This window comes from Semicossyphus pulcher, unplaced genomic scaffold, assembly GCF_022749685.1.
Source record: "Semicossyphus pulcher isolate SPU_LCO1_2020_fin unplaced genomic scaffold, fSemPul1.0.p SCAF_22, whole genome shotgun sequence".
In the NCBI taxonomy this organism is placed as follows: Eukaryota; Metazoa; Chordata; class Actinopteri; order Labriformes; family Labridae; genus Semicossyphus; species Semicossyphus pulcher.
The window spans coordinates 6,559,523-6,583,636 of NW_027211696.1; the positions used below are offsets into that span (position 1 = coordinate 6,559,523).

At 42.1% G+C, this 24,114-nt stretch overlaps 1 protein-coding gene across 1 annotated transcript; it reads left to right on the forward strand.

Annotated features, from left to right (window-relative positions):
* The first annotated feature begins 1,684 nt into the window (after positions 1-1,684).
* On the forward strand, positions 1,685-22,825 carry slc27a4 (solute carrier family 27 member 4). The gene is made up of 14 exons (XM_069673380.1): positions 1,685-2,053; positions 3,431-3,592; positions 6,191-6,401; positions 7,851-8,034; positions 9,343-9,501; positions 12,573-12,642; positions 12,817-12,908; positions 14,039-14,148; positions 14,264-14,473; positions 14,750-14,876; positions 16,774-16,911; positions 17,002-17,166; positions 18,862-19,008; positions 19,103-22,825. Exons 2-14 carry the CDS (start codon positions 3,432-3,434, stop codon positions 19,258-19,260), a joined length of 1,932 nt encoding a protein of 643 aa, XP_069529481.1. The 5' UTR covers positions 1,685-2,053; position 3,431; the 3' UTR covers positions 19,261-22,825.
* The last annotated feature ends 1,289 nt before the right edge of the window (positions 22,826-24,114 follow it).

The window sequence follows — 24,114 nt, forward strand, 5'->3', positions numbered from 1 at the left end:
TTTATAACATTAATTTCTAACCTTCTAACTGTTAAGGTAAATGCATTTATGCAAGTAAAAGTGTGACTGTTTAAAACAGGTCATGTCAGGTCGTGTTTATCCCACCCACTTCTTAAAACATCTTTGTGGGGGCTAAAAGGATATTAAGCAACCGGCACACTCATTTACAGTTTCCTGTCTGTCTCCACAGGACCATCTGAAGGTTTTAACCACAAATAAACGCTTGTGTACCTTATTTAAAAAGTCCCAAATGCTGCTCTCCTTGCCTGAAATATTCAGTATATGTACTGAACAGACAATAACCAAAAGTGAGTTACTGAGCAGAAAAGGCAGAGTCGTGACATAATACACTGGGTGTGCCCTTATCTGTCTGAGAACCACTGATAAAGAGTCTTCTCTTACTGATAGCGGCAGCTGCGCCTCATAGCTCTTATAATGCTGTATTTAACTTTGCGTGTGTCGGTGGGCGTCTCTCCTCTCACGTACAATTGTGTATGATCAAGTGAACTGTATGTGCATTTTTATCTCTCATTGACGGTTCAAAGCTCATCCTATGTACCTGATTTTTGCTTCTTCACTATCTCACACACTGGGGTCAGTCTGGGGGTATACGGTTGGTAATGTACAAGATGATACATGCTGATCAAGGCTGAAATATAAAACTTGACTCAACTATGTGAAAATAAATAACATGTAATGTATTTTTTATATAGTGAACAAATTGGTGTTTCCCCATGAGTTTTAGCTTTCCAAATTCTCTGGGGAAGTCACCTCTGGTAACCCCAGCAGCTCTTTACAAAAGGTCTTTTGTAATGTTCCTTTTATTATGTAATCTGTTTCATTACATGACACACTGCTGTGATGACCAGTGTGTAAAAAGTCAGACACCTTGTGTCATTCTACTCATATTTTGTCATTATGACCTACAACACAGTTTTGTTAAAGTTGCAGTAATTAGCAGGACAGAATAGTTGTCAGTTATTGGGATGAAGGACCTAATTTGATGTTTGGTAATGTGGTTTGTGCACATTTTCCGGTTGGGATATTACACCACACACACACTTAGCCTCTCCGCCCATATATTTAAGGATGTATGAGTTACATCTGCAGATTTCCAAATTTACATGAAGTTCAAAGACAACAGTGTCAGAGCTTTCAGCTCATGCATCGTTTGGTTGCAGTGAAACCTGCAGGCTTGATATTTAATAGGATTCAGTTTTTATTGGCCCTCAGTGCCACATGATAGCAGAGTCCTGGCTATTGTTTTACACCCTGTCCTTCCTCAATGCTCGCTCCTCCACGAGTCCACACACTTGAAAGATGCGTATCTGAAGCACACCTTGTGGCTGAGCGATGAGCGGTCGTGGTTGAGGCAGACTCCGTGTGCAGAGGCAGAGCTCATCTCAGGCCACACGGTTCAGCATCAGATGCTTGCTTGCTATAACCGGGTGGAAACTGCTGTGCGTGCTAGCCTCGCTGTCTGTCGGCGAGCAGGCAGGGCCGCACCGCATTTCCTCTTCAGCAGTGCCGCAAACCCCGCCCCTGCCGGATGGGATGTTTAAAAATTGGCCGTCTCTGATTGGCCCAGACACCTGTCCGTCAGCGCTTATTCCTGACACACTGATGGGACGCTGACGGCAGTAGGCGGGCGCTGCTAAGAAAATTATAAGGTCATTTGAATTACGCTTGCTAGCGAGCTTATCGGATACAATGAACCCACAAATGATATCAATGATTGTGACAATAAACGGATGATGATCGCGGGGTCAAAGTCGACGTGCGCAGCCAGGCGGATTTGACGCCCGAGCCACCGGAGGAGAGGAGAGGAGCAGCAGCTCGTTGTGGTATTAACAACAGGAGGGGATCCCGGTGCGTGTGTCCGTCCCTGTGAGCGTTTCTGTGAGCCTCTGTCAAGGCTAGCGAGCTTCGGCGAGGAGCGGAGGGAGCGACCAGGCGAGCCTGTAAGCCGATCAAGGCGGAATCGCACACAACGAGCTTCACGTCTGGGGTTTCTGCGCATCTACATGCTGTAACGGTGTGAGCCAGGTGCAAGGTATGTACGCAAAAAACGTGAGACGACTGTGCGCCCTCACGATGCTCAACTTCACGGATAAGATTGGCTAGGAGAAAGGGGGAAAGAGCCCGGCTATGACTCTATTGTCCTCTATCAACCTTGTAAGCGATCGACACGCTAACAGGACACAACACTTTAATATGTGGCTGCTCTCAGTCCATGAAAGGTAATTTGTGTGAACGTGGACTGCATGTTCAGCTGCATGCCTCTTCATCCTGAAAGAGGCTGCTGTCACTGTCCATCCGCTTCCTCGCTTAAGCCGATGCGCACAATGCGCTGCGCATCCTGCTCTTCAGTCGCGTCTGTTACAATGATAACCTACATCAGGTTAGCCTGATAATAATAATATGCCCAAACCGGGTTAAGGCCCTGTCTGAGAGCGCACATGGCACGGTTAGTGAGGCGCAGTCGGGGCAACAGTGGGTTGAGCCTGTCTATCATTTCCCTTTCACTACCGCAATATGATGCTACGCGCCTTTTAAATTTCCGGGTGTAGCAGCAGCGAATGATGAAGCTTTTTTTCTCCCTGGGAAGTGGCTAGAGCCTTCACAGTGTATTTCTATCCTATCATGTCGATTACTCGGGCTAATTTAACCGTCTACAAACAGCTGTCTTGTCACACGTATCGTCGGTCATCGTTTTAAATAGCTGCAGACTTATTGACTTGCTATGATATAGCCGTCATTACAATTACAGCCACATGCATGAGAGACAGCAATTAAAGCCAGCTTGTCTTAATGAAATTGACTCCTACAGATATCTTCCAAATTCCCTGTTGATTTTTTACAATGCTAGCATAAATAACAACCCTGCAGTGTTTTCTACACAGGCTAATGAATAGATAATAAGCAGTCATGTATCCTTTACTGCTTTAGGATCATCTTCCTGGCTATCTGGTGCCACTGAACACCAATGTCAACACATGCTGTCCTCTGCTGCTCTCCGCTGTCACTATGCTCGATTCGCTTTGAATTAGAGTTTCTCCAAGGTCTCTGTAGCCTTGGGGTTTATTAGAACTTCAAGAGAAAAAACAAGGATTCTCTCTGTCTTACCACTTCTGCCCATGTGAGCAAAAATAGTGCTTGTGACCACTCAACAGATTTCATACCGTTACACAAGGGTAACCTCTAACCTCAATTATACCAATCTCACAGTGTGGCACAGCTGAGTCAGTGGGTCAAAATGTGCACAAACGATAGAAGATAACATCTTAAGTCGTTAGCATGAATACCATTTAGAAGATGCTGCTTTTTTCTAAACCACACGTAACCTTCTGGCATGAAATGTTGGTGATTAGTCGCTGTGGTCTGCAGTTATCTGTGTCTATTTATACTGTATGTGTGTGCATTCTTTCAGGATGATACGTCTAACGTGTTGCACGGTCCTGCTGTTCGTGTTGAGGCTGCTGGTGGGCTTGCCCTGGTACCAGGTTCTTCCGGCCATCTCGATCTTCTACCTGGGAAGCGGAGGATGGAGCTTCCTGCAGATTTTTGCCAAGACAGTTGGCAGAGACTTACAGTAAGCATGTGGATGTTGTATATGTGTAAGCGTGGAAACGGTTAATTAGCCTAGGCAAAGCCATGGAGTTCGTAGAAACAAATTAATATATTTTAATTTAAGTTCTTGTTGCTATATTACACATAGTCCTATCTTGACGTACTATCTGCCAAAGCCAAAGTGCAGCCTGTAAGTATTTTGACAGTGACAAATTTTCTGTTGTTTTGGCACCAAACTCCAGGTCGTTGGAGCAGAGGGTAAAGCGCTGACTTTTAGCTTTGATAACCACGTGTTATACAGTTTTAGTAATGTGGCCCTATCATGCTCTCTTTGAACAAAGATGAGATTAAATGAGGCTTCATGATTGGTCATTTTATATCTGCGGGAGAGGAGCTTTAAGATTCGGATACACAGCAAAAACAATAGAAAATGTGCAACTAACCAATCATTTTCAGGTACCTTTACAAGTTAGATTTATTTTTGTGCTAAATATAATTGAAAAGTCAGAATAAGACCACTAAAAAACCTTGCAGGTCTTTGCAGAACACTTAAGCGTAGAAAGGGCAGGGTTATAAATCAGTTATCGTTTATCACCTCTCACAAATGGAGGAGTGATATATGATAACACAATGATATTGACTTATAATGATACACTGCAACGTTGTCTAAGTTAATTATTATCTCAAGTTTCACTCAAACTTCAATCAGTTGTTCCATTCAATAATGCATCCCTTTTATTATTGAAGATTTTGTCAATTGGAAGAACATTGTCCTCACATCTTTAAATAAAGTCTGTATCTTTAAAAGCAGCGTGTTTTAAAACTACACAACTAGACCCCAGGCCCCAACAGGCTTAGTTAAACAGGCTGTGTTCAAAACAGACTCCTTATTCCTGTTGTGCATGTTTAAGAAACCTGAAATATTTTAGTCAAAGGACAATGGAGAGGATGGGGGAGGAGTAGGTCTTTTAACCGTCTCACCTAAAGCCAATATTTACTGTTGGGGGTTACCATGGTAATCGGTGTGTGTTTAACTTCCTTTTTTTTTTTTACAATAGCTCCAGAAGTGGTAAAACAGGAAATTGTAAAACACAAGCATGCATGACCTCTCTTTAAATAAACCACAGTGACCTAACTAGTAGTCATTAGTTTTCCTTGTGACCCACTGTGTGCAAAAGATGGTGTCAAAGGTCAAAGTTTCCAAGGCGGTAATTGAAAGATATTCTGCTAAATTGGCATAAAATAAGAGCATGCATTTACTAATTTTAACCCCTTTGCTTCTTTAATTACTCATGCTTCACCTACCAAGACTGGTGCATTTACTAGAATGTACTTACAAGTACAGTTACAATATGTTGTATTTATTCCTCTATGTATTGACAATAGCCTCAAGATGAAAAAATCACTAAATCTGACCCTGTCAAAGCTTGCCTTTTCCACAATGACTCATACAATTCCCATTGTGTAATTTACTGTGACAGCACTTAGGTATTTACACTGTACCAGCACTGTGGCTCCTATCTTAATGCCTTTGTAATCAAGCCAAACTCCAGTATAAACAGTTCTTTTCCTGCAAATGGCAGTGATTGTCGCTGGGCGGTTTAGTAGGCGGAGAGCATCTGTGTTTGCAAGAAGTTATTGTAAATGCAATTTTTCTTTTCTTAATGGTGTAGTGTGTTGCCTATATGAAACAATTAGATCAGTTTTTTTGTAGAAATGAGTCAATTTGCTAACAGTACTTTAGCTTGATTAAAAAAAAATTATTTTGACCGCCCCAAAAACAAGGGAAGAGTTCATGTTGCGACAGCTTCAAACAGCTTTAAGGTATCAAAGTGTGCTTATGAAATGACATCAATGCATTCTGCTTATCTGGACCTGCAGGAAACTAATCCCCTGGCCAATGATAAAACATCATCACCACCATAATATAGCATTGTAGTTACCTGGTTTTATTGCGTTGCAGTAATTATGCAGGGCTTAAGAGAGTGTCTGCTATCTCTACCTTTGCATCATAAATGTGAATTATCAAGTTAGTTCCTTCCATTACTGCAGACTTTGCCCTTTGGATCCACCCCACCATCTGTCATAATGTTTATAGATTGCATGGTTACACTGTATGCAGGTTACCTTACCTGGCCATTAATAGATTAACTATTTTCCTTTGATATCAAATTACATTGAATGATAAAAGTAGTGATTTTGTTTGTATGTTAGCCCCTAGATGCTAATGCTAACATAAGCCAAAGAAAACCATCCATTTGTAGTTTGATTTCTCATCATTAATGCACCCACTGTGCAGAGGAAGTGTCTGGTTTCTAACACTCATGTCACTACAATGTAAAACTGAACAACTGAGACATCCAGGCACCCTTAAATTTCTTTAAAAGTCTTTAACACAAGAATAACCAGAAAATCAATCAAACCTGTGTTCCTTGGAAAAAGCCACCAGCAATGAAAGTATATCCAATTTGTAGTTAATGGGCTAAAACTTGTAAATCCAATGGTCTTAAAGATAGAGTTGATTGACTCGTACATCAACACTCAAATTGTCTTTTTGATTCAGGAAGTAAGAACCAGGAAGAGTAATTTTCTAACCATATTTTTCTTGCTCCTTCATCAGTGCGGCAGTTGTGTTGTTGCGGGTGAAGTTGAATGTCAAACGCCACCTAAAAGAGAAGAACACCATACCCAAGATCTTTGCTGAAACAGTGCGCCGCTACGGGGACAAAACGGCACTGATCTTCGAGGGGACTGGGGAGAGGTGGACTTTCCGACAGCTGGATGAATACTCCAACAGAGTGGCCAACATGCTGCTGGAACGAGGTTACAGGGTGAGTCTATGAAACAAAATATGTGGACAAGAATCAGGGAATTCTGTGATAAAGATGTTTGAATGTTGTCTTTATTGCACAGAAATGCTTTTAATTCACTATGTTTACACATCGGCTATTTTCCTCTGACATCATGCTCAGGGTGGGAGCTCAAAATGCTGTTTTGATGCTGCACTGCTGTGTTCGAAGTTGTGAGTCATTCATATCGGGAATGTGTCCATTGTTAGCATTTCATTGCTTCTTGATATAAAAAACCTGAAGGGACATAACATGTTAGGATAAAACAACATATTTGATAACACCTTTGCTACCATTTACTAAAATTAGGCTAATGCTAGCCTTCTACTAATTCCGAGCTAACATTATGTTTGCTAGTAATAACTCCGCTACCAAACATTATTTTCAGTAACTTCCATGCTAACATGGTAACACATTAGCTAACATTTACTAAAATTAAACAACAGCTAATGCTAGCCATCTAACAATTCCTAGCTAACATTACGTTTGCTAATAATTTACTCCTTTGCTATTATGTAAAGTACCACTACCAACAGTACTGTTATTTTCAGTAACTTCCACGCTAACATGACAACACATTAGCTACAATTTGCTAAAATTAAGCAACAGCTAATGCTAGCCTTCTAGCAATCCCCAGGTAACATTTTGTTTGGTAGTAATTAACTTCTTTCCTATTGTGTTCAGTACTGCTACCAAACAGTAATATTATTTTCAGTAGCTTCCATGCTAACATGATAACACATTTGCTTCCATTACCTAAAATTAGACAACAGCTAATGCTAGCCTTCTAACAATTCCTAGCTAACATTATGTTTGTTAGTATTTCCTCCTTTCCTATTGTTTAAATGCTGTTACCAAACAGTAATATTATTTTCAGTAACTTCCATGATAACAGTAATATCATGTAGTAAGTGGCTCAATGCTAACGTTAGCTGTTAGCTGTTGCCTGACCGAGCTAATGGCGATCAAATATGTTGAATTAACTTGAAATATGGCCAGATTTCCCTCCTAATTTGAACTTTTGTCTTTTCTGTTGCTGAAAAGTTTCTGTTTCTGTTTTCTGATTTATTTAGAAGCAATGAAATGATAAGGATATGTTAGACACGCTTAATGTATGTAACATGCAACCTGGAACTGAGCAGTACAACATTACAACAGCATTTGAGCCTCTTATACTGAGTGTGACATCACAGGAAAATGCCCTCGGTGTGAATATGGTCAATTAAGCTTTAAAGACATACTCATTCCTGCAAAGAATCAAAATTGCTTTAAAAATTAATAAACTTGAGTAATTAAGATATGGATAGAGTCAGATATGAGCTGCTTAATTGATAGCTCTTATTGTTTAACAATAATAAAGCAGAACTGATTTCTCTCCATTGTTAAAACTCTCATTTTGACATGTCCCTCCTTTGGTTTTTTTCCCCTCAGGAGGGCGATGTGGTGGCCCTTTTCATGGAGAACAGATCCCAGTATGTGGGCCTCTGGCTGGGCATGGCTAAGATCGGAGTGGAGGCTGCTCTCATCAACTTCAATCTGAGACTAGAGGCCTTAGTCCACTGCGTCACCATCTCCAATGCCAAAGCTGTGGTGTTTGGCTCGGAGCTGACTGACGGTAAGAGCAGGGAGGGTGGGGCAGAGTAAGAGACCAGAAAAAGTGGCATATTTTCTTTGTAGCATTAGTAATATAGGCAAGTTTATAGCCAGATATCTGCCTTAAAGGGCTTTATGACGTGTACAGCTGATGAGTGCAGCTTTGCTTCCGCTGAGATGAGAGAGGTAAGTGGTGCAGGGAGAAAGCGACTGAGGTCATAAAAGATAGATGGGTTAGGAGGAGGTGTCTCTTGGATATCAGAGAGGGGAGCTTTAATGGCTGATGGATGGAAAGAAGGGAAGAAGTAATGAACAGCAAAGTGGAGAAATGTCTTTATTATCAATGTGTAGTGATCAATGTCTGAGCTGGTCAGAGCCGATAATTGATTCACGGATCTTGAACTATTTCAGATACAGGAAAAAAACTGTCTCTGCTGCGTCACATGTTGCTTTTAAAAACGAGCCATATTGTTTAATAACTCTCTTGTTTTAATGGATAATGCATATCAAATAATTAAAAATCTCTGTTTCCCTCGCACCTACCAGCCCCGACCTTATATCTGTTATATTGACTAATGGATAAACAAACTAGTTGCCAAGCAACTGCTCAATGTGCAGTGATTTGTTATTTTTCACTTGGCAGTAACACTAAACAAACTATCAACTATTACACGATCAATGTGTTTGTTTGTGAGGTGCAAACAGAGCTAATAACCGGTTATGATGTCTCATCTGCTAACCAGCAGTGTATTATTAAACAAGCCTTTTATTGCTTAGACCTGGGAGGCACTTATAATAAAACAGTGCAGCAGCTCGAAGATGGTCCAACATAAATTAGGGATCTATTTCAATCTCCTCATGACCCTCGTTTGGGTCCCGGCCCAATCTGGAAAAGCCCTGATCTCAACAGCTATAAAGAGTGAATGAGTTCTGAGCTGTTCATTGTGGGATTGATGGAACAGTCTGTGTATTGGACCCTGGACTTCATGTGCTTTATGCCTTTTAAGTAATTGGAAACGCAGCCTCTTTACTTCTAAGCAGGCCAACGTTTAGCCAAAAGCAGTGGCCAGCAAGACGAGGCTTTTAAATTAAGATGCACTTTTTTTCAGTGGAAAATATAAGAGCCGCTTTAATTTGGGGTTTCCCTTCTTCCTTCTGCTTTACTCACAGTCACACACTGAAAGTTCCTTGCCCTTAACCTTAAGCTAGTTCACCATCTCTCTTTCTCTCTCTGTTTAAATACTGCAAACATCTCCACTTTTATGCTGCTCAAATGTTGTACCTTATAGTGAAATCTAATTAGCTTTAATGTGCTTCTTTCCTCTTACAGCGGTGTCAGAGGTCCACAGCTCAATGGGGAAGAAAGTGCAGATGTTGTGCTGTGGAGATTTGGACCCCAATCGAGTCCCACAGGGAACCGAGTCCCTGGAGCCCCTGCTAGACAGCGCCCCGTCTCATCTGCCAAGTCGGCCACAACGCTGCTTCACCGGTGAGAACACCGAGCACATTAGACCCCTTATAGGCAACGCAGAGCACAGTCTCAGGAAGTGGATTCTTTTTTTTCTTTTTTCTTTTTAAAGATTATTTTTTTGGCCTATCATGCCTTTATTGAGAGGACAGTGGATAGTGTTGGAAGAAGGCCGAGGGCGGGAGTTGAACTCGGGGCCACCACATCGAGGACTGTAGCCTCTGTATATGGCCGCCGATTTAACCACTGAGCTAAACCAGCGCACAGGAAGTGGATTCTTGGAGTCATTTAAAGTTTTTTTTTAAAGGGAGGCTGTAATAATGATTCAGCACTCTAAATTTCAGCAGTTACTCTAACAAACAGCAACTTCAGAAAGTCATGTGTTTGCATTTTACTCTGGCAGCACAGAGCAGCTCGGTAGTAAGTTGCACTTTTATGACTCACAGATAAATCAAGTCACTCAATCAAACTGAAAAATTAAACACTGCACTGACGAGGCATATCTCTGAATTATCAATTTTTTCATACCAGACATTTTCTCAAAAATACACTTTCAGTGTTTATTGCTTCAAATGTTATTGCTTTAAAGACCCCCTCCAGTGAATATCAAGTGTTTAGCCTTGTAAACATCTCCATGTGGTGTTGTTCATGTGCTTCATGACATATCAGGGACAACATAAGCACGTCATCTCCATGGCTGGGCCTGTCTGCTTTTAAACTGCAGTGTACCAAGGACAGGCTGAACATCAGATCAGTTTTCAGATTGGCAGGTTTGTGATGTCACAAACCTAAGGAGCCAGTCCCGTTAATGGACGGGGTGACGCTATGCATGTCATTATGTGCAACCTATGGAAACCACTTCGGCGATGAGCAAGAGCCAGCTGTAACTGTAATTTTTGCAAACTCACGACTACTAACATTAACGTTACTACTACTAATCACTACATTTCAAGCTAGCTAAGTTTCAACAAGTTGCCACTAAACGATGGCAGAGACATGTTTTCATGACGGAGGGGGCGGTTGGAAATTTGCAATTTGGGCGGGGGCTGTGCAGATTCAGGAATTTTTAATTAGGGAGAAGGAGGAGAAGCCTTGGGAGGTAATTTAACATATTTTGCAGAGAAAAACATCAGACACAATTTATTATTTCAGGCAGAGTATTTTATATGTCTTAAAACGTGACTGGAGCTGGTCTTTAATGATATTTTTTATATATATAAAAACAGAGTCAGATAGAAGCATTTATCAAATATATTTTAACCCAAACCACTTTATTTATACAGCACATTTTAAAATGCAACCAAGTTTACCAAAGTGCTGCACAGTGAAATTAAAAAGCAGAAATAAAAACATTAAATTACATAAAAGGCACACAAGAATACTTTAAAATACATAATAAATACTGTAATAAGACCATAAATACTGCACAAAAAGACAAAGACAACACAACTATAATGCTGGGCTAAAAGCCAAGGAATAAAAGTTACTTTTAAGGCGCGATTTAAAAGTTGGTAAGGTGGGGGCCATCGTAAGGTGCACAGTCACCTCTGGTTTTCAGCCCAGTCTAAAGCCCTTTTACACTGCCGGTACGCCTCTGTTACGTTCCGTCTGCTGTGTAGAACGCACAGAGGCGGAATGGTGGGGCGAAGTCGTTCCGCCTCTGAGCTGACATCGGAGGTGGTAACAGAGGTGAAACGGCGTTTGTGTAAACAGTGGAGCTGGCAGGGCGTAGCAGCGCTGTGTGTGTGTATTTGAAGCACGTGCTGTTTGTTTACACATTGTGCGCGTTTTTCTTGGTCCAGTATAAAATGGCAAAGGCTACATGACGGCGCTGAGGCGGTACTGCAGTGTAAAAAGGGCTTTAGTGACAACAAGAGAAAGCTGATTGGCGGACCTCAAAGACCTCAAGGGGGAATAAACATGCAAGAGGTCAGAGATGTAGTAAAGTCAGGAGCCAGTGGAGGATGGGGGTAATGTGTTCTTGCTTATGAGTTCCTGTTAACAGATGAGCAGTAGCATCTTGGACTGACTATAAGTGTGCAAGTGAGGCGGTTAACATAAAGCATTACAGTCGATGAAATAGAATTTTGGATGTTTTTGATGCTGATAAATTAAATAAGAAAACAGATTTCTTTCCACTTATCCTATTACTGTTATTGAGAATCACTGATGACTCTTGTTTGTAAGGTGATACAGAACATAGGGAACAATTTAATCCACACTATTAATAATCAAGTCATGCTTTCATACATTTAATTTATCTAAACCAAATGTACTAAATTGCCTCTAAGGGCTTTATAATGTGGTGCAGCACAAGACATAATTTACTGGGACGCTGCTTTAGCTCAGTAGAGCAGGTGCCCCATGTATACAGGCTGCAGTCCTCGACGCACTGATCGCAGGCTCGACTCTCGGTCTGCCTGATCACGTGGTGCATGTCATCCCCCGCTCTCATCTCCCCACATTTCCTGTCTCTCTTCAGCTGTCATATCTAATAAAGCCAAAAAAATAATCTTTAAAAGACATCAATTATCATTACAGCCTCAGTTTGGATTCTTGTTGTCTCCATTGTTCAGCATTTTATATTTTATAATGTATCCACAAAGCTTATGGGTTATTAAGCAACGAATCAGCTTCTACCTTCTCACTCAATTTAGCTCTTGAACACTACATGTAATCACTGACAGACACGCAGGCCGTCGCTGCAGTAAGAGCTGTGACCTCTGGTAACATGACAGCTTGCAACCATATTTCCTTGCACAGGCTAGCATCTGTGACCCTGAGTATTTCAGAGGTATGCACACATACAGCTATTCTGTAGAGTGCATGTAAATGAGACTCATTTTTTCTTAGTTGCACCCACACAGCTGATGTGTTTTTGCCAAACAAACGGGTTTGAAGTTTGAACATGAATTAAGGAAGCACATGGGCTTGTGGCGGGAGTTTACTGCAGATAAAATGAGCTAAAGTGTACATTTACACGTGAGGGAGCATTTAATTTTTACGCACTCGAGCATGTGCTAAAATCCGTCACAGCACGTTTGTTTGTTTACATGTTTGTTATCTGACTCTCGCTCTGCTGTGCGTTTCAGATCGCCTGTTCTACATCTACACGTCAGGAACCACTGGGATGCCGAAAGCTGCTATTGTTGTGCACAGCAGGTAGGAAGGCGTCGTGCAGCTAGCTAGCAGACACACAGGAACTGCAGCTGCTGACCTTTGTTGATCCGTGTAGCTTTCATGTGTACTTTAAATCCTGTTAGAGGAGAATTGAAGAGAAATGCATAACACTTAGTTTCTTCTCTTGCCCTGCCTCTCCTCCGCCCTGATTTTCAGGTACTACCGCATGGCAGCCTTGGTGTATTATGGCTTTAGGATGACGCCAGAGGATGTGTTGTATGATTGCCTTCCACTCTACCACTCTGCAGGTAAACCTACAACTGTGTCGGATTAAAGTTATGATATGCAACTTCAGCTCATGTCAGGGTGTCCATCTCCTCCCTTCACTCATTAAAGGAGCGATTCCCCCCTGGAAAAAAACACTGTCAGTCAAAGCTGGTGTTCTCTGTAATCGATAGAAGCAATAATATTTGAAATTGACGGCATAGCTGTGGAGAAAGTTGTACTAACAGCTCGTGGTTTCGCCCATTCTACATTCCTACAACACCCAGCGTGCATTGCGTCCATACCTCTGAAAGGAACGGCTCAGCGAGAGACGCTGGAGTGAAATACTGCCGTTTCGCTGCAGGCAACGGCTCAGAGCGGTACAGAATCCAAAATACGACGAGAATATACCGGTGGATCTAAAAAATCTTCAGGTCTGCAGTCTACATTTCAAACCTGACGATTTTGAACGAGACATGACATCGGAGGCGGGCGGCCTAGATTGAGGAAGCGTAGTTTAGCGAGCTCCCTGGCCTCATGGAAAACCTCCGCCAGACCACGTTAGAAAGCGTCATCTGGCGAAGGTTTTCCAGGGCCCATTGGAGAAGCGGATAGCGTCCTCCAGAGGCATAGAGCGAAGTAGGGATAGACCGATTATCAGCCGGGCCGATTATCGGCGCCGTATATTCGGCATTTTGACGCATATCGGCATCATAACTTAACTTTATAAGAGATGCTGCTGACCCTGGGAACTCCCTGCGCTTTTTGTTTGTTTGTTTAATAAACATATGCTTAAAGGCATTTAAACAAAGTTAAGTGTTGGAGTTTGTATTATTCAAAATTTTGACGCCAATATTTTCACTTTTACTGCAAATGAATATCGGCTCCAAATATCGGTTATGGGCCTCCTTGACTACTAATAATCGGTATCGGTATCGGCCCTGAAAAAACCATATCGGTCTATCTCTAGAGCGAAGTTGCATTTTTTTCCTACCATGATGGCATTAGCTCCCCAGAATAGAGGTTGAACGTAACATATAATGGTCATCTTGATTAACTTTTAGCTTGTAACTGCATCCATTTTCATATTGTTTCTTCAAAGAGTAAAACTTTATTGCTCCATGTTGAGGCCAGCATCCTTTGACCCTGACTTCTCATATTACTTTGTCCACAGGTAACATTGTGGGAGTGGGCCAGTGTATAATACACGGCATGACTGTGGTCATCAGGAAGAAGTTCTCAGCTTCGCGTTTCTGGGACGACTGTGTCAAATACAACTGCACTGTAAGCATTATGTAGATTACAGTCCGCGGTGACATTGTGGCGTGCTGCTCTGCCAACTAAATCAGTGTATTTGAAAAGATATCTTTCCCTCACTTCCTGCTCCCTTCTCCTGCAGATTGTGCAGTACATCGGGGAGATCTGCCGATACCTGCTGAACCAGCCGGTTCGTGACACGGAGCGACAACATCGGGTGCGCATGGCTCTGGGCAACGGCCTGCGTCAGTCCATATGGGAGGAGTTCATGAACCGCTTCAACATCCCGCAGATCGCAGAGTTCTACGGGGCCACAGAGTGCAACTGCAGCCTGGGCAACTTCGATAACAAGGTGGGAATTAGTAATGATGCTCTGGTTTTTAGAGGGTTTTTTTTACTTGTCTAGATTTTCTTTGTCAGCCCAAGTGTTCAAATTAGCGTCATTATAGTGAATACAGTTTTCTACAACCACCCACTCAAATCTTTTCACCTGAGAGACTTTTCACGTTGTGTTCAAAGCCTTTTCTTTTCTCCACTCCTCTTTATTTAAAGCACTCTGTTACTCTGTCGTCTGCCTTTCATTTTCAGCACACTGAAAGCTTTTTTGTTTTATATCTTTCTTGTCAAGGTTGGAGCGTGTGGCTTCAACAGTCAGATTCTTCCCTTCATCTACCCCATCAGACTGGTGAGGGTCGACGAAGAGACCATGGAGCTCATTAGGGGACCTGATGGCGTCTGCATTCCCTGTAAACCCGGTAAGTTTACTGAATACACATATTAGCCCTAACTTCATCAGGAGCACAAACAGCTGCTTATATATCACTGTCAACTTTGCCTGTCGAGTTTGTAATCCTGCTAGCTACCGGTGCGGTAATTGAGCTCAGCCTACGGTAACATTAATTGTTGTGAGGGTGGCGGCTGCGCTGGCGATCATGATGGCACATGTTTATGACGAAGCTGTAGCTAGATTATAGCGCCATCGTCTGGGGAAAAACAATTAAAAAAACTCTCTCTGCATTTTATACTGGTGTATTGATCACACCCGTATACAGGACGCAGACACTTTTTAGATGAAAAAAAAGTATTAAAAGTGCCTCTAATACACCAAATTTTAGGGTACTTTGAACTATTTCTACTTGTACACATTAGCCTTTCAACTTCCTTGTATTAAAATATTAGTTGGCTAGCTATCACCAGGGTTATTATAGTTAAAGAAAACTAAGACTAAAGCTAGAAGTAAAAAAATAATTTAGTTAGAAAAAGAGGGATACTGGGTGCTCACAGTAGCAAGTTGTTAAACTCCAGGTGAATGACAGATGCTCTTGAAGGCTAAAAAGTGAACTGTTGAGGAGGGAAGCCAGTGGGCTTTCTTCAGACACACTCGCACCGGGCCAAGGATTTAGTTTAAAATGTCTTTATTAGAGATAGACTGATATGGTTTTTTCAGGTCCGATACCGATACCGATTATAAGGAGTCAAGGAGGCCGATAACCGATATTTGAAGCCGATATTCATTTGCAGTAAAAGTGAAAATATTGGAGTCAAAATTTTAAATAATACAAACTCCAACACTTAACTTTGTTTAAATGCCTTTAAGCATATGCATCAGAGCCAAAATAACCCAGTTTTAAATTGATCTCTTATCGGCTGTCGGATTAAAAAAAATTCAAAAAAAAAAAAAAAAGGCAGATGCCGATATGCGTCAAAATGCCGAATATCGGCGCCGATTATCGGCCTGGCCTATCTATCCCTAGTCTTTATTGAATCAGGGCATCTCTTTCGACCCGTATCAGGTCTTCCTCAGTCATGACCGGGTCGAAACCGGTCCGCGTTCACTCCTGTTCTATTGATGTTGTTTACGAGAGATGCCGTGATTCAATAAAGACATTTTAAACTAAATCCTTGGCTTGGTGCGAGTGTGCCTGAAGAAAGCCCAGTGGCTTCTCTCCGCCGAAAATAATTTAGTTAACTGAAATAAAAATAAAAACACAGTTTAAAAAAAACAAAACTAAAACAACAATGAACAGTGCAACTAAATAGAATTGCAGGCAAAATCAGCTTCGTTTTCGATTTAGCTCCAGGTGATTATATACCGAGCTCTGCTGTGGGTCGAGCTATGTTAATGGTTCATGGTGTAGAAGATTAAAATGTCTTTGCACAATATGGGGCAGTTAATAAACAATGCTTTTGTAAATCATATTTGATGTCATGCATTCTTTCATCCTACTTTTCCTCACAATATCTGAAAAACTAAACCGAACACTAAAACTAAATAAAAACTAAATTTGTCAAAATCAAACTAAAACTACGTTTGAAGTCGTAAAACTAAAACTAAACTGAAATCAAAAACCAAACAGAAAGACTAAATAGAAATAAAAACCAATGGAAATTTCAAAACTCTAATAACTCTGGCTAACACTGGAAATTCAGCAGTCAAAAGCTGCCGGCTGTGGTTCATATGTTAATAGCCACACAACAAGTCTTTAACAAGCCCCCTCAGTATGACTAGTAGTTGTGTTAACAATGTGAGGGCTGTACTAAAGACACTCAGATGGAGATAAAACAAACCAACTTCTGTGTAAAAATGTTAATTTTATTCCACATAAATGTCAATTTAATTCCTACATTCTTCTGTTCTTTCTCTCTTGCTAGGCGAGCCTGGTCAGCTAGTCGGCCGGATCATTCAGAATGACCCTCTTCGCAGGTTTGATGGCTACGTCAACCAATCAGCAACCAGCAAGAAGATTGCTAACAGTGTCTTTAAGAAGGGAGACAGTGCCTATCTCTCTGGTGAGAGTCACTCTCATACATGCTGAGTTATTCACCGTATTCTGTGCTCACTGAGTAAATGAATATAATCTTTCTCCCTCTTCTCACCAGGTGATGTGTTGATCATGGATGATTGCGGCCACATGTACTTCAAGGACCGCACAGGAGACACTTTCCGCTGGAAAGGAGAGAACGTCTCAACGACCGAGGTGGAGGGAACTCTCAGCAGGCTGCTGGACATGAAAGACGTGGTGGTCTATGGAGTGGAAGTGCCAGGTAACATCTTTTAAAGTGCACGCTGGGATATTTGAGATTAAAGTGTCATTCCCGTGGACTGTTTAAATCGTGGATGTAGCAACCGTAACTTATTTTCTGAAGCCTTGAGTTCGGATTTGTTTGCCGTTACCACGTTGGTTTTGTGTGGCCAGACGTGACCGTATTTGGACGAGAGGGTGGAGCTGAAACAGAGTGAGGGGTCGGCAAACGGCAAGTTGTTTAAACTAAACAGTCTGTGCTCTTGGCTAATTAATACAGTTGTGAATGAGCTAGTTTACATGGTATTTCTCACAGAGCCAGATTCTATATTTGGTGGTACCTAACCTGAGTTGTTTATTTATTAAACTGCACGAGCCGCCACAAATAAATCAATGTATATCAAACAAACTAACCAGGTTTGGTGAGCACAGACATCGATACCTGCTCACTCTGGGCCAACATATTAATAACATAATACTTAATTTTCACTGACTTAAAGTGATAATCTCAAAGTTTTCAGTTTCGTTCTATTCGGCGGCACTTGATAAAAGGCAGTTGCTGGCGCATACATCCAACATAACCAGACGTCCACGGTTGGCTCCCTTTGTTTCGGTTGTAACTCTTGATTTTCCTCGCTGACGGTCGCTTTCCTTTTCAGACAGTTTGCCTTCATCTGAGCGTCGAATTTGTTTCTTTTTCTTTGGATTTTCTCTTATTTTTGAAGTTGTATCTGTAGTCATCGATCTGTTCTTTGTTTGTTCAGCCATAGCAGATGGCTAACCCCTGCTAGGTGATGGAAAACACGTCACTAACTGGGCACCGCTTGTGATTTTTTTTTCGCCACAGACACCCAGTCCATAATAATACTATATACCGCAAATGCAAAGGCTTTCATCAGTGGGCCATAGGCTCAATCACCATTGTGTTACCTCATTCGGCGATAGATAATGCCTTAACAGTGATTATCCCCTTAAGTACAATTTTAAACAGGTGAGTTAATTAAAAATTCAATCCTTGTTCAGCTGTTCATGAATAAAAAAATAAGTTACAGAGACTAAACCAGTTTCTTGTACCAGGCTGTAAACATGTCTCATTCTGCTGTGAAGTTGGGCATTTTAATATAGTGCCTAATCGGGAGCCAGCCAGTAGCAGCCAGAAGTACTCTTCCACTTTGGCTTATTTTCTCAGCCCTGGAGGTTGCTGCTTGTTCATCCCTCAATATGTGTCATTTTTCTTTGGAGCTGTGGAAGAGTGGGCACGAGAAAAATGTCTGCTGCCTTTGTGTCTTAGAATCGATTACTGTGTGTGGACAGAGAGATGAATGGAAAATTGTGTTTATACTCAATATATCACACCTGCAGAATCTTGACTGACGAATCAAATGAATGAAACCATTTTGAATCTTCATCACATATAGAGCTGTGTAGTTGAGGCAAACGCAGATGCCACTTTCAGGTCGCTGTGATTAGATTAGATTTATTAAGGTGTCTCATGAGCCTGGCTGCACACTACATAACAAAACAAATATGTTAATGAAATATGTAATCAGTGGCTATAAATAGATACTAGCAGCTGTATATGAGAGATACTGTATCGAGACATACTGTAAGAAGAGTTCTGCACAGCGTTCGAGCCATCTGTCGAGCATCTGTCTGATATTAAAGGTCAAAAGTTCACAGACTGAATCCTCTAACATGCCTGTTTCTGTGTGCTCAGGAGCCGAGGGGAAGGCTGGAATGGCAGCCATCGCTGATCCGTCTCACTCCACCGACCTGGAGAAGTTTGTGAAGGACATGGAAAAGGCTCTGCCTCCGTACGCCAGACCCGTGTTCCTCCGCTTCCTGCCGGAGGTCAACAAGACAGGTAAAAGAATCAATCAATGAAACACTGAGATTTCTAGACTGACTGATGGCTGCCTAACTGTCAAAATAAAATACCTTTACCGTCTCTCTCTCAGGAACGTTCAAGTTTCAGAAGACGGACCTGCGCCGGGACAGCTTCGACCCCACCGCAGTGTCTGACAGACTGTACTTCCTTGATTCCAGCAAAGGGCGCTATGTGCAGCTGAACGAGGAGCTTTACCGCTCCATACTGTCAGGGAAACACAAATTGTGATGACCAGGCTGAACACTACACGTATACATACACACACACAGACACACACACATACATACATACAGAAAAAAGACAATATTGTGCGACCAGGAAAGCAGAATGCAGGACGTTGTCTCCATCTACATGAATGCATATAAAGTAATAGCCATACACACTCCATGCCGACACGTTTACACACACACCTACACATTGTATTCCCAACTCATCTTTGCTCTTTAAAGTCCCTAAAAACAGACTTATGCACGCCACACACACACACACACATTGCACCACTCCATCCATCCCTCCCTTCCGACGTCTCCCCCGGCAACTCCTCTCGCTACCTCAGCAAACACAGAGAGAGTCACACACAACCATAGCAACCAGGTCTGTTTGGTAACTTGAACCCCACACTTCATAGCCACACAATCCCTTCGCCCACGCCTGTCCATCACACCAGATGGGGAGGGATGCGGAGCGCAGGCTGAATGCAAAAACTTGAAACTATAAATAACCGCAGACGTTAAAGGATGCTGAGGACGAGCATGGATTCAGCACAAAGAGCGTTTGGGACCTAAACCGTCTCTCGGTTGATTGTTTTTGTGAAAGAGCGCAGCCTCCACCGTCGACTTCACCTGCACAGTTAGCCAGCAGCGACAAACCCGTCTCCATCTGAGGTTTACTTTCTTTTCTGTGTTGTTGGGTTTTTTTTTAAAAGGGAACAACGTAAGCGTGTGAGGGATCCTGTAACCCAAAATCAAAGGAGGTAAATTAGACCAGTGGTTGAAGCAGAACGATTCACTCAAGTGCAATAGGGCTCCGGCGTTCGCAGCGCAATAATCAGCCGCACCACATGAACGCTGATGTACAACAAAGCTTTTAATTCATGTCTGCATCACACCAAATATATTTAAGTTGTAGCGTCTGTTTACATTTTAAAGAAGACTTTAAGTTCTCTTTTGTTCTATATCAGGTTGTTTTTGCTTTACGTGTATCCAAATCCATTCTCGCTGCGTTTTATATCAGCTGCTGGAACACAAAGTCAAGTGATCTGACTGATTCAACCCTGGGCTAAATACATCCGGCAATGCAATATGTTCATGTGGCTGTATTGTGCAGGTTTGGTCCCCAAAGGTTACCTATCAGAGTGTGTGTGTGTGTATTCTTCTAAAACCACATGAAGAGAACACGACTGACAAAGGAGAAGCGCCGAATCACCCAACGGGCGAGGACTTGTCTTTCCAACAGATTCCTGGTGCTAAAGAGGGATTCAAATGAGCCGAAAGATCCAAAGATACGAAAGCGGGGAGATAAGGGACGTTGCTATGGAGAGGCCTGCGACGAAAACGGAACAGTAGAAGAAGAGAAAATGTGCTTTGTCATAGATGTTTTTGTGTGTTGTAGTCAGAGGTTGTAGCAGCATGAATGAGCTTCACCGACCACGAGCAGAGCACTGTGCCTTACTGTGAGTTCACCTCCCAGATTCACAGGCCCTGGCCCACATATAGTGTCTCATATGGCTCCCTATTGCTTCTTTTCCATCCATTCTATCTAACGTAATCTCATTCGTCTTTCTCCAACGTCACTGTCGATGCAAAGCTGGGCTAAAAATCATGTTTTATTCTGAAAATCATCTGATAAGAGTCCAGTGACCGGCACCTACATCCTGCCAGGTGCAGGAAGGGTTTCTGTTTTAAGGGGCGGAAGTTTAAATTTGAGCCTCTTCTGGTCCTAACTGTAACTAGTTTGTCTTATTCGCCGCTTGTTTTCTTTTGTAAAGTAGCTTTCGCCCTTTTGCTCAGCACCTTTTACTTTAAGCCTTTACCGTCTCTCTGCCAAGCACCCCTATTAATCCATCTCCTCTTTCTCCCCGTCCGTGGTCCTCCATCCCTTCCGGCCGGCACCTCTGTCTCTGTCAGGTACCCAGTCTCATCCTCCACCGCTCCACGTCTGCTCCATCTTGCTGTGTTTCTCATGTTGAGCCAGACAGTGGTACAAACTGTAGTAGATTATATTTCAGATATTTCCCAAATGAAGTTTGTTTTAGTGTTTGATCGGAGGTTTCTTTCATAAAACTCCGACGAAACACTCTCAACTGTTTCCATCGATGTGTGTCGTGTGTAGTCTGCCATTATCCTTTGATTTGTTTGTTACCTTTCCCAGGGTCACCTGCAGTACAGCCAGGCCGCTGTTGCAAACAAAGACAGGCTGTAGTGTGGAGGGCTCTCTTCTTCATGAGTTTTATTGCGGCAATGCTTTATGTCTGCGGACTGATTCTCTTTAGGTTTGATCGGCCAGGCTTGATTCGTACTTTGCACTGACGACCGCAGATCGTAGAAAATCGCCGTCTGAGCTCCACCGCTGCTTCCTCTGTGGTCTTAGTTCAAAGAGCCTCCCTCTCACGTGTATTTATTCTTTAATGATGAGTGTGAAATGTTCTCATGAATGTCTGAAAGAGCAAACGAGTGACCAACAATGATGATGTATTAAGTGTATGTAAGGGAACAGTGTGGCTGTTATGATGCTTGAGCCCGAGGGTCGCGCTCGTCGGCCCTCCTGTCTGAACAGCCCCCCCACAACAGAGCACTCTGAATAAGATGTTTCCTTTTTTTTTTAAATGAGTTTAAATTATTATTTTTGACAGAACTGTTAATTATACTTTAATTGTTTCACTGCGACATGTGTTCGCTTTGTTTTGTGTGTGAAATCATAGCGTTTTGATTTTGGTTTAAAAAGGGGATTCATGCATGAGTGTGAGACAATCGAACGGCAGCGTTGTTGTTGTTTTTTACATTTTATTTAAAGCAGGCACTAAGAAGCAGCCAGGGAGCATCCTTTCTTTATTACACCAGTGGTACATGTTGAACAGGGGCTGCTAATAAGGTAAAAGCTTAAGCAGCTGCAGCCCTGCAGAAAGTGTCGGTTTCTTTGGGACAGTGTGGAGATTTTGAGACGTGTGTTTGACCAGAGGGGGGCGCTGTGTCCTCAGGCCTCACTCGGAGAAGACGCTCAAACAGAATGCATGCCATCTTTTTATAATGCAGTCTACTTAAAGGACCTAATAAGTATTTAAAGAAGCAAAAATAAATCTTCCATGATTTGCACTCTGAATAAATTAACCGGCCACATTAAAGTTGTTGTTTGTGCTTATGTGGAAGCTAAAAACACACCACGCAGGCTAAGCTGCCCATCAGACACACTTCCCTGCGTCTCTCCTCCGACTGTCCCTCACGCCTCTGATCAACATTTCTGCTTTTTGCACTTTTTCTTTGTCTGTTTTTTCCCTGCCGTGCTCCTCAGGAACACCCAGCAGTGCTAGAGGAAGGAAACAAGTGTGTACACGTCTGCCTATTTGTGTGAAAGGTTGTTTTATTTTATTTTATTATTTAACTTAATGGTCTCATTGCACAGGCGGCAGCTGTCAGCGCGTGCAGGGTGTGTAGGGGAGGTCTGTGAGGTGTGCTGTGAGTGTGAGACACACACACTGATGTCCTCTAGCTGTGTACATCATGCATTTCAAGAGAATGAGATAAAAGCAGTGCTGCAAATGGAAAAATCATTATTAATAAAAACTATTTAAATTGTTCACTCTGGCTCTGGTTGTTGGATCACTTTTCTTGGGATGCAGCAGACTGAATGGCTCAATTAGAGCCTGACTGCTGTCTTTCAGATCACCCACACTATATAACACCTGAAACCTGCCTGCTGTATTGCATCAGGTTCACCGTTTGCCCTAAAAACACAGTGTTTTATCAATGAACAAAATTGGGTCAGGCAGTTCAAATTGGGTCACACTGTTATGCTTTCCTGTAACATAACTTCCAGGAAAATGTGACTTTTTACTTAAGTTTTTGATTCACAACATTTCAGAATAGTTCATAAAATCTTAAGATTAACATTAGACAGAAAAGTATGAATGGACACTTTAGGCAGTTTAAAGTTATAATCTCCAAGTTCTCAGTTTTGTTGTCTTTGGCGCCACCTTATGGCGATAAGATAACCAGACGGCCACGGTTGGCTCCGGTTGTAACTCTTGATTTTCCTTTTCAGACTGTTTGCCTTCATCTGAGCGTCCAATTTGTTTCTTTTTCTTTGGATTTTCACTTATTGTTGAAGTTGTATCTGTAGTCATCGATCTTTTCTTTGTTTGTTCAGCCATAGTAGATTACTGTTTACTCGCAACACACCGGAAAAGCAGCCGCTTTGCTCCGCCTACCCTCTCTGGCAGACCAACCACTTTCAGAAGACGCTGAACCCCTAATTGCTCCACGGTGTGTGAATGTGATGACTGTCAGTTGGAACTTTACATAGCAGCCTCTGCCATCAGTGTGTGAATGGGTGAATGTGACATGTTGTGTAAACGCAGCTTTGAGTGGTCACAAGACTAGAAAACCGTTTTATAAGTGCAGTCCATTTACTATACATTTTATTTATAAGCATATGTTTATACACGTACATGCATATAAAACGTTTCATATAGGTTCATTGCATTTTTAAGATACGATAAGGAGGAGGCAGTGGGCAGCTGTGGCTCAGTGATAGAGTGGGTCGCCTCTCAACTGGAAGATTGGCGGTTCAATCCCCAGTGTGTGTGTGTGTGTGAAAGGTCAAATATGCAGTGTAAAAGCTCGAAAAGCATCCTTTAAGTACGGCCCATTTACCATTTAACAGTAATGATTAGATCTGCAACGACTCAGAGGATCTGAATCTTGTTTTACTACAAACACACCCTCTCCTAATGTCAACATCTTGTTATCAGTATATTCTGTACTCTACTCACTTTGGCAACAGCCCTCATGTTAGCCATGTCAAGCTACTCAGCTAACTACAGACACATAAATGAGATGTTAAAGCATCTACATTTCTTATGTTTTA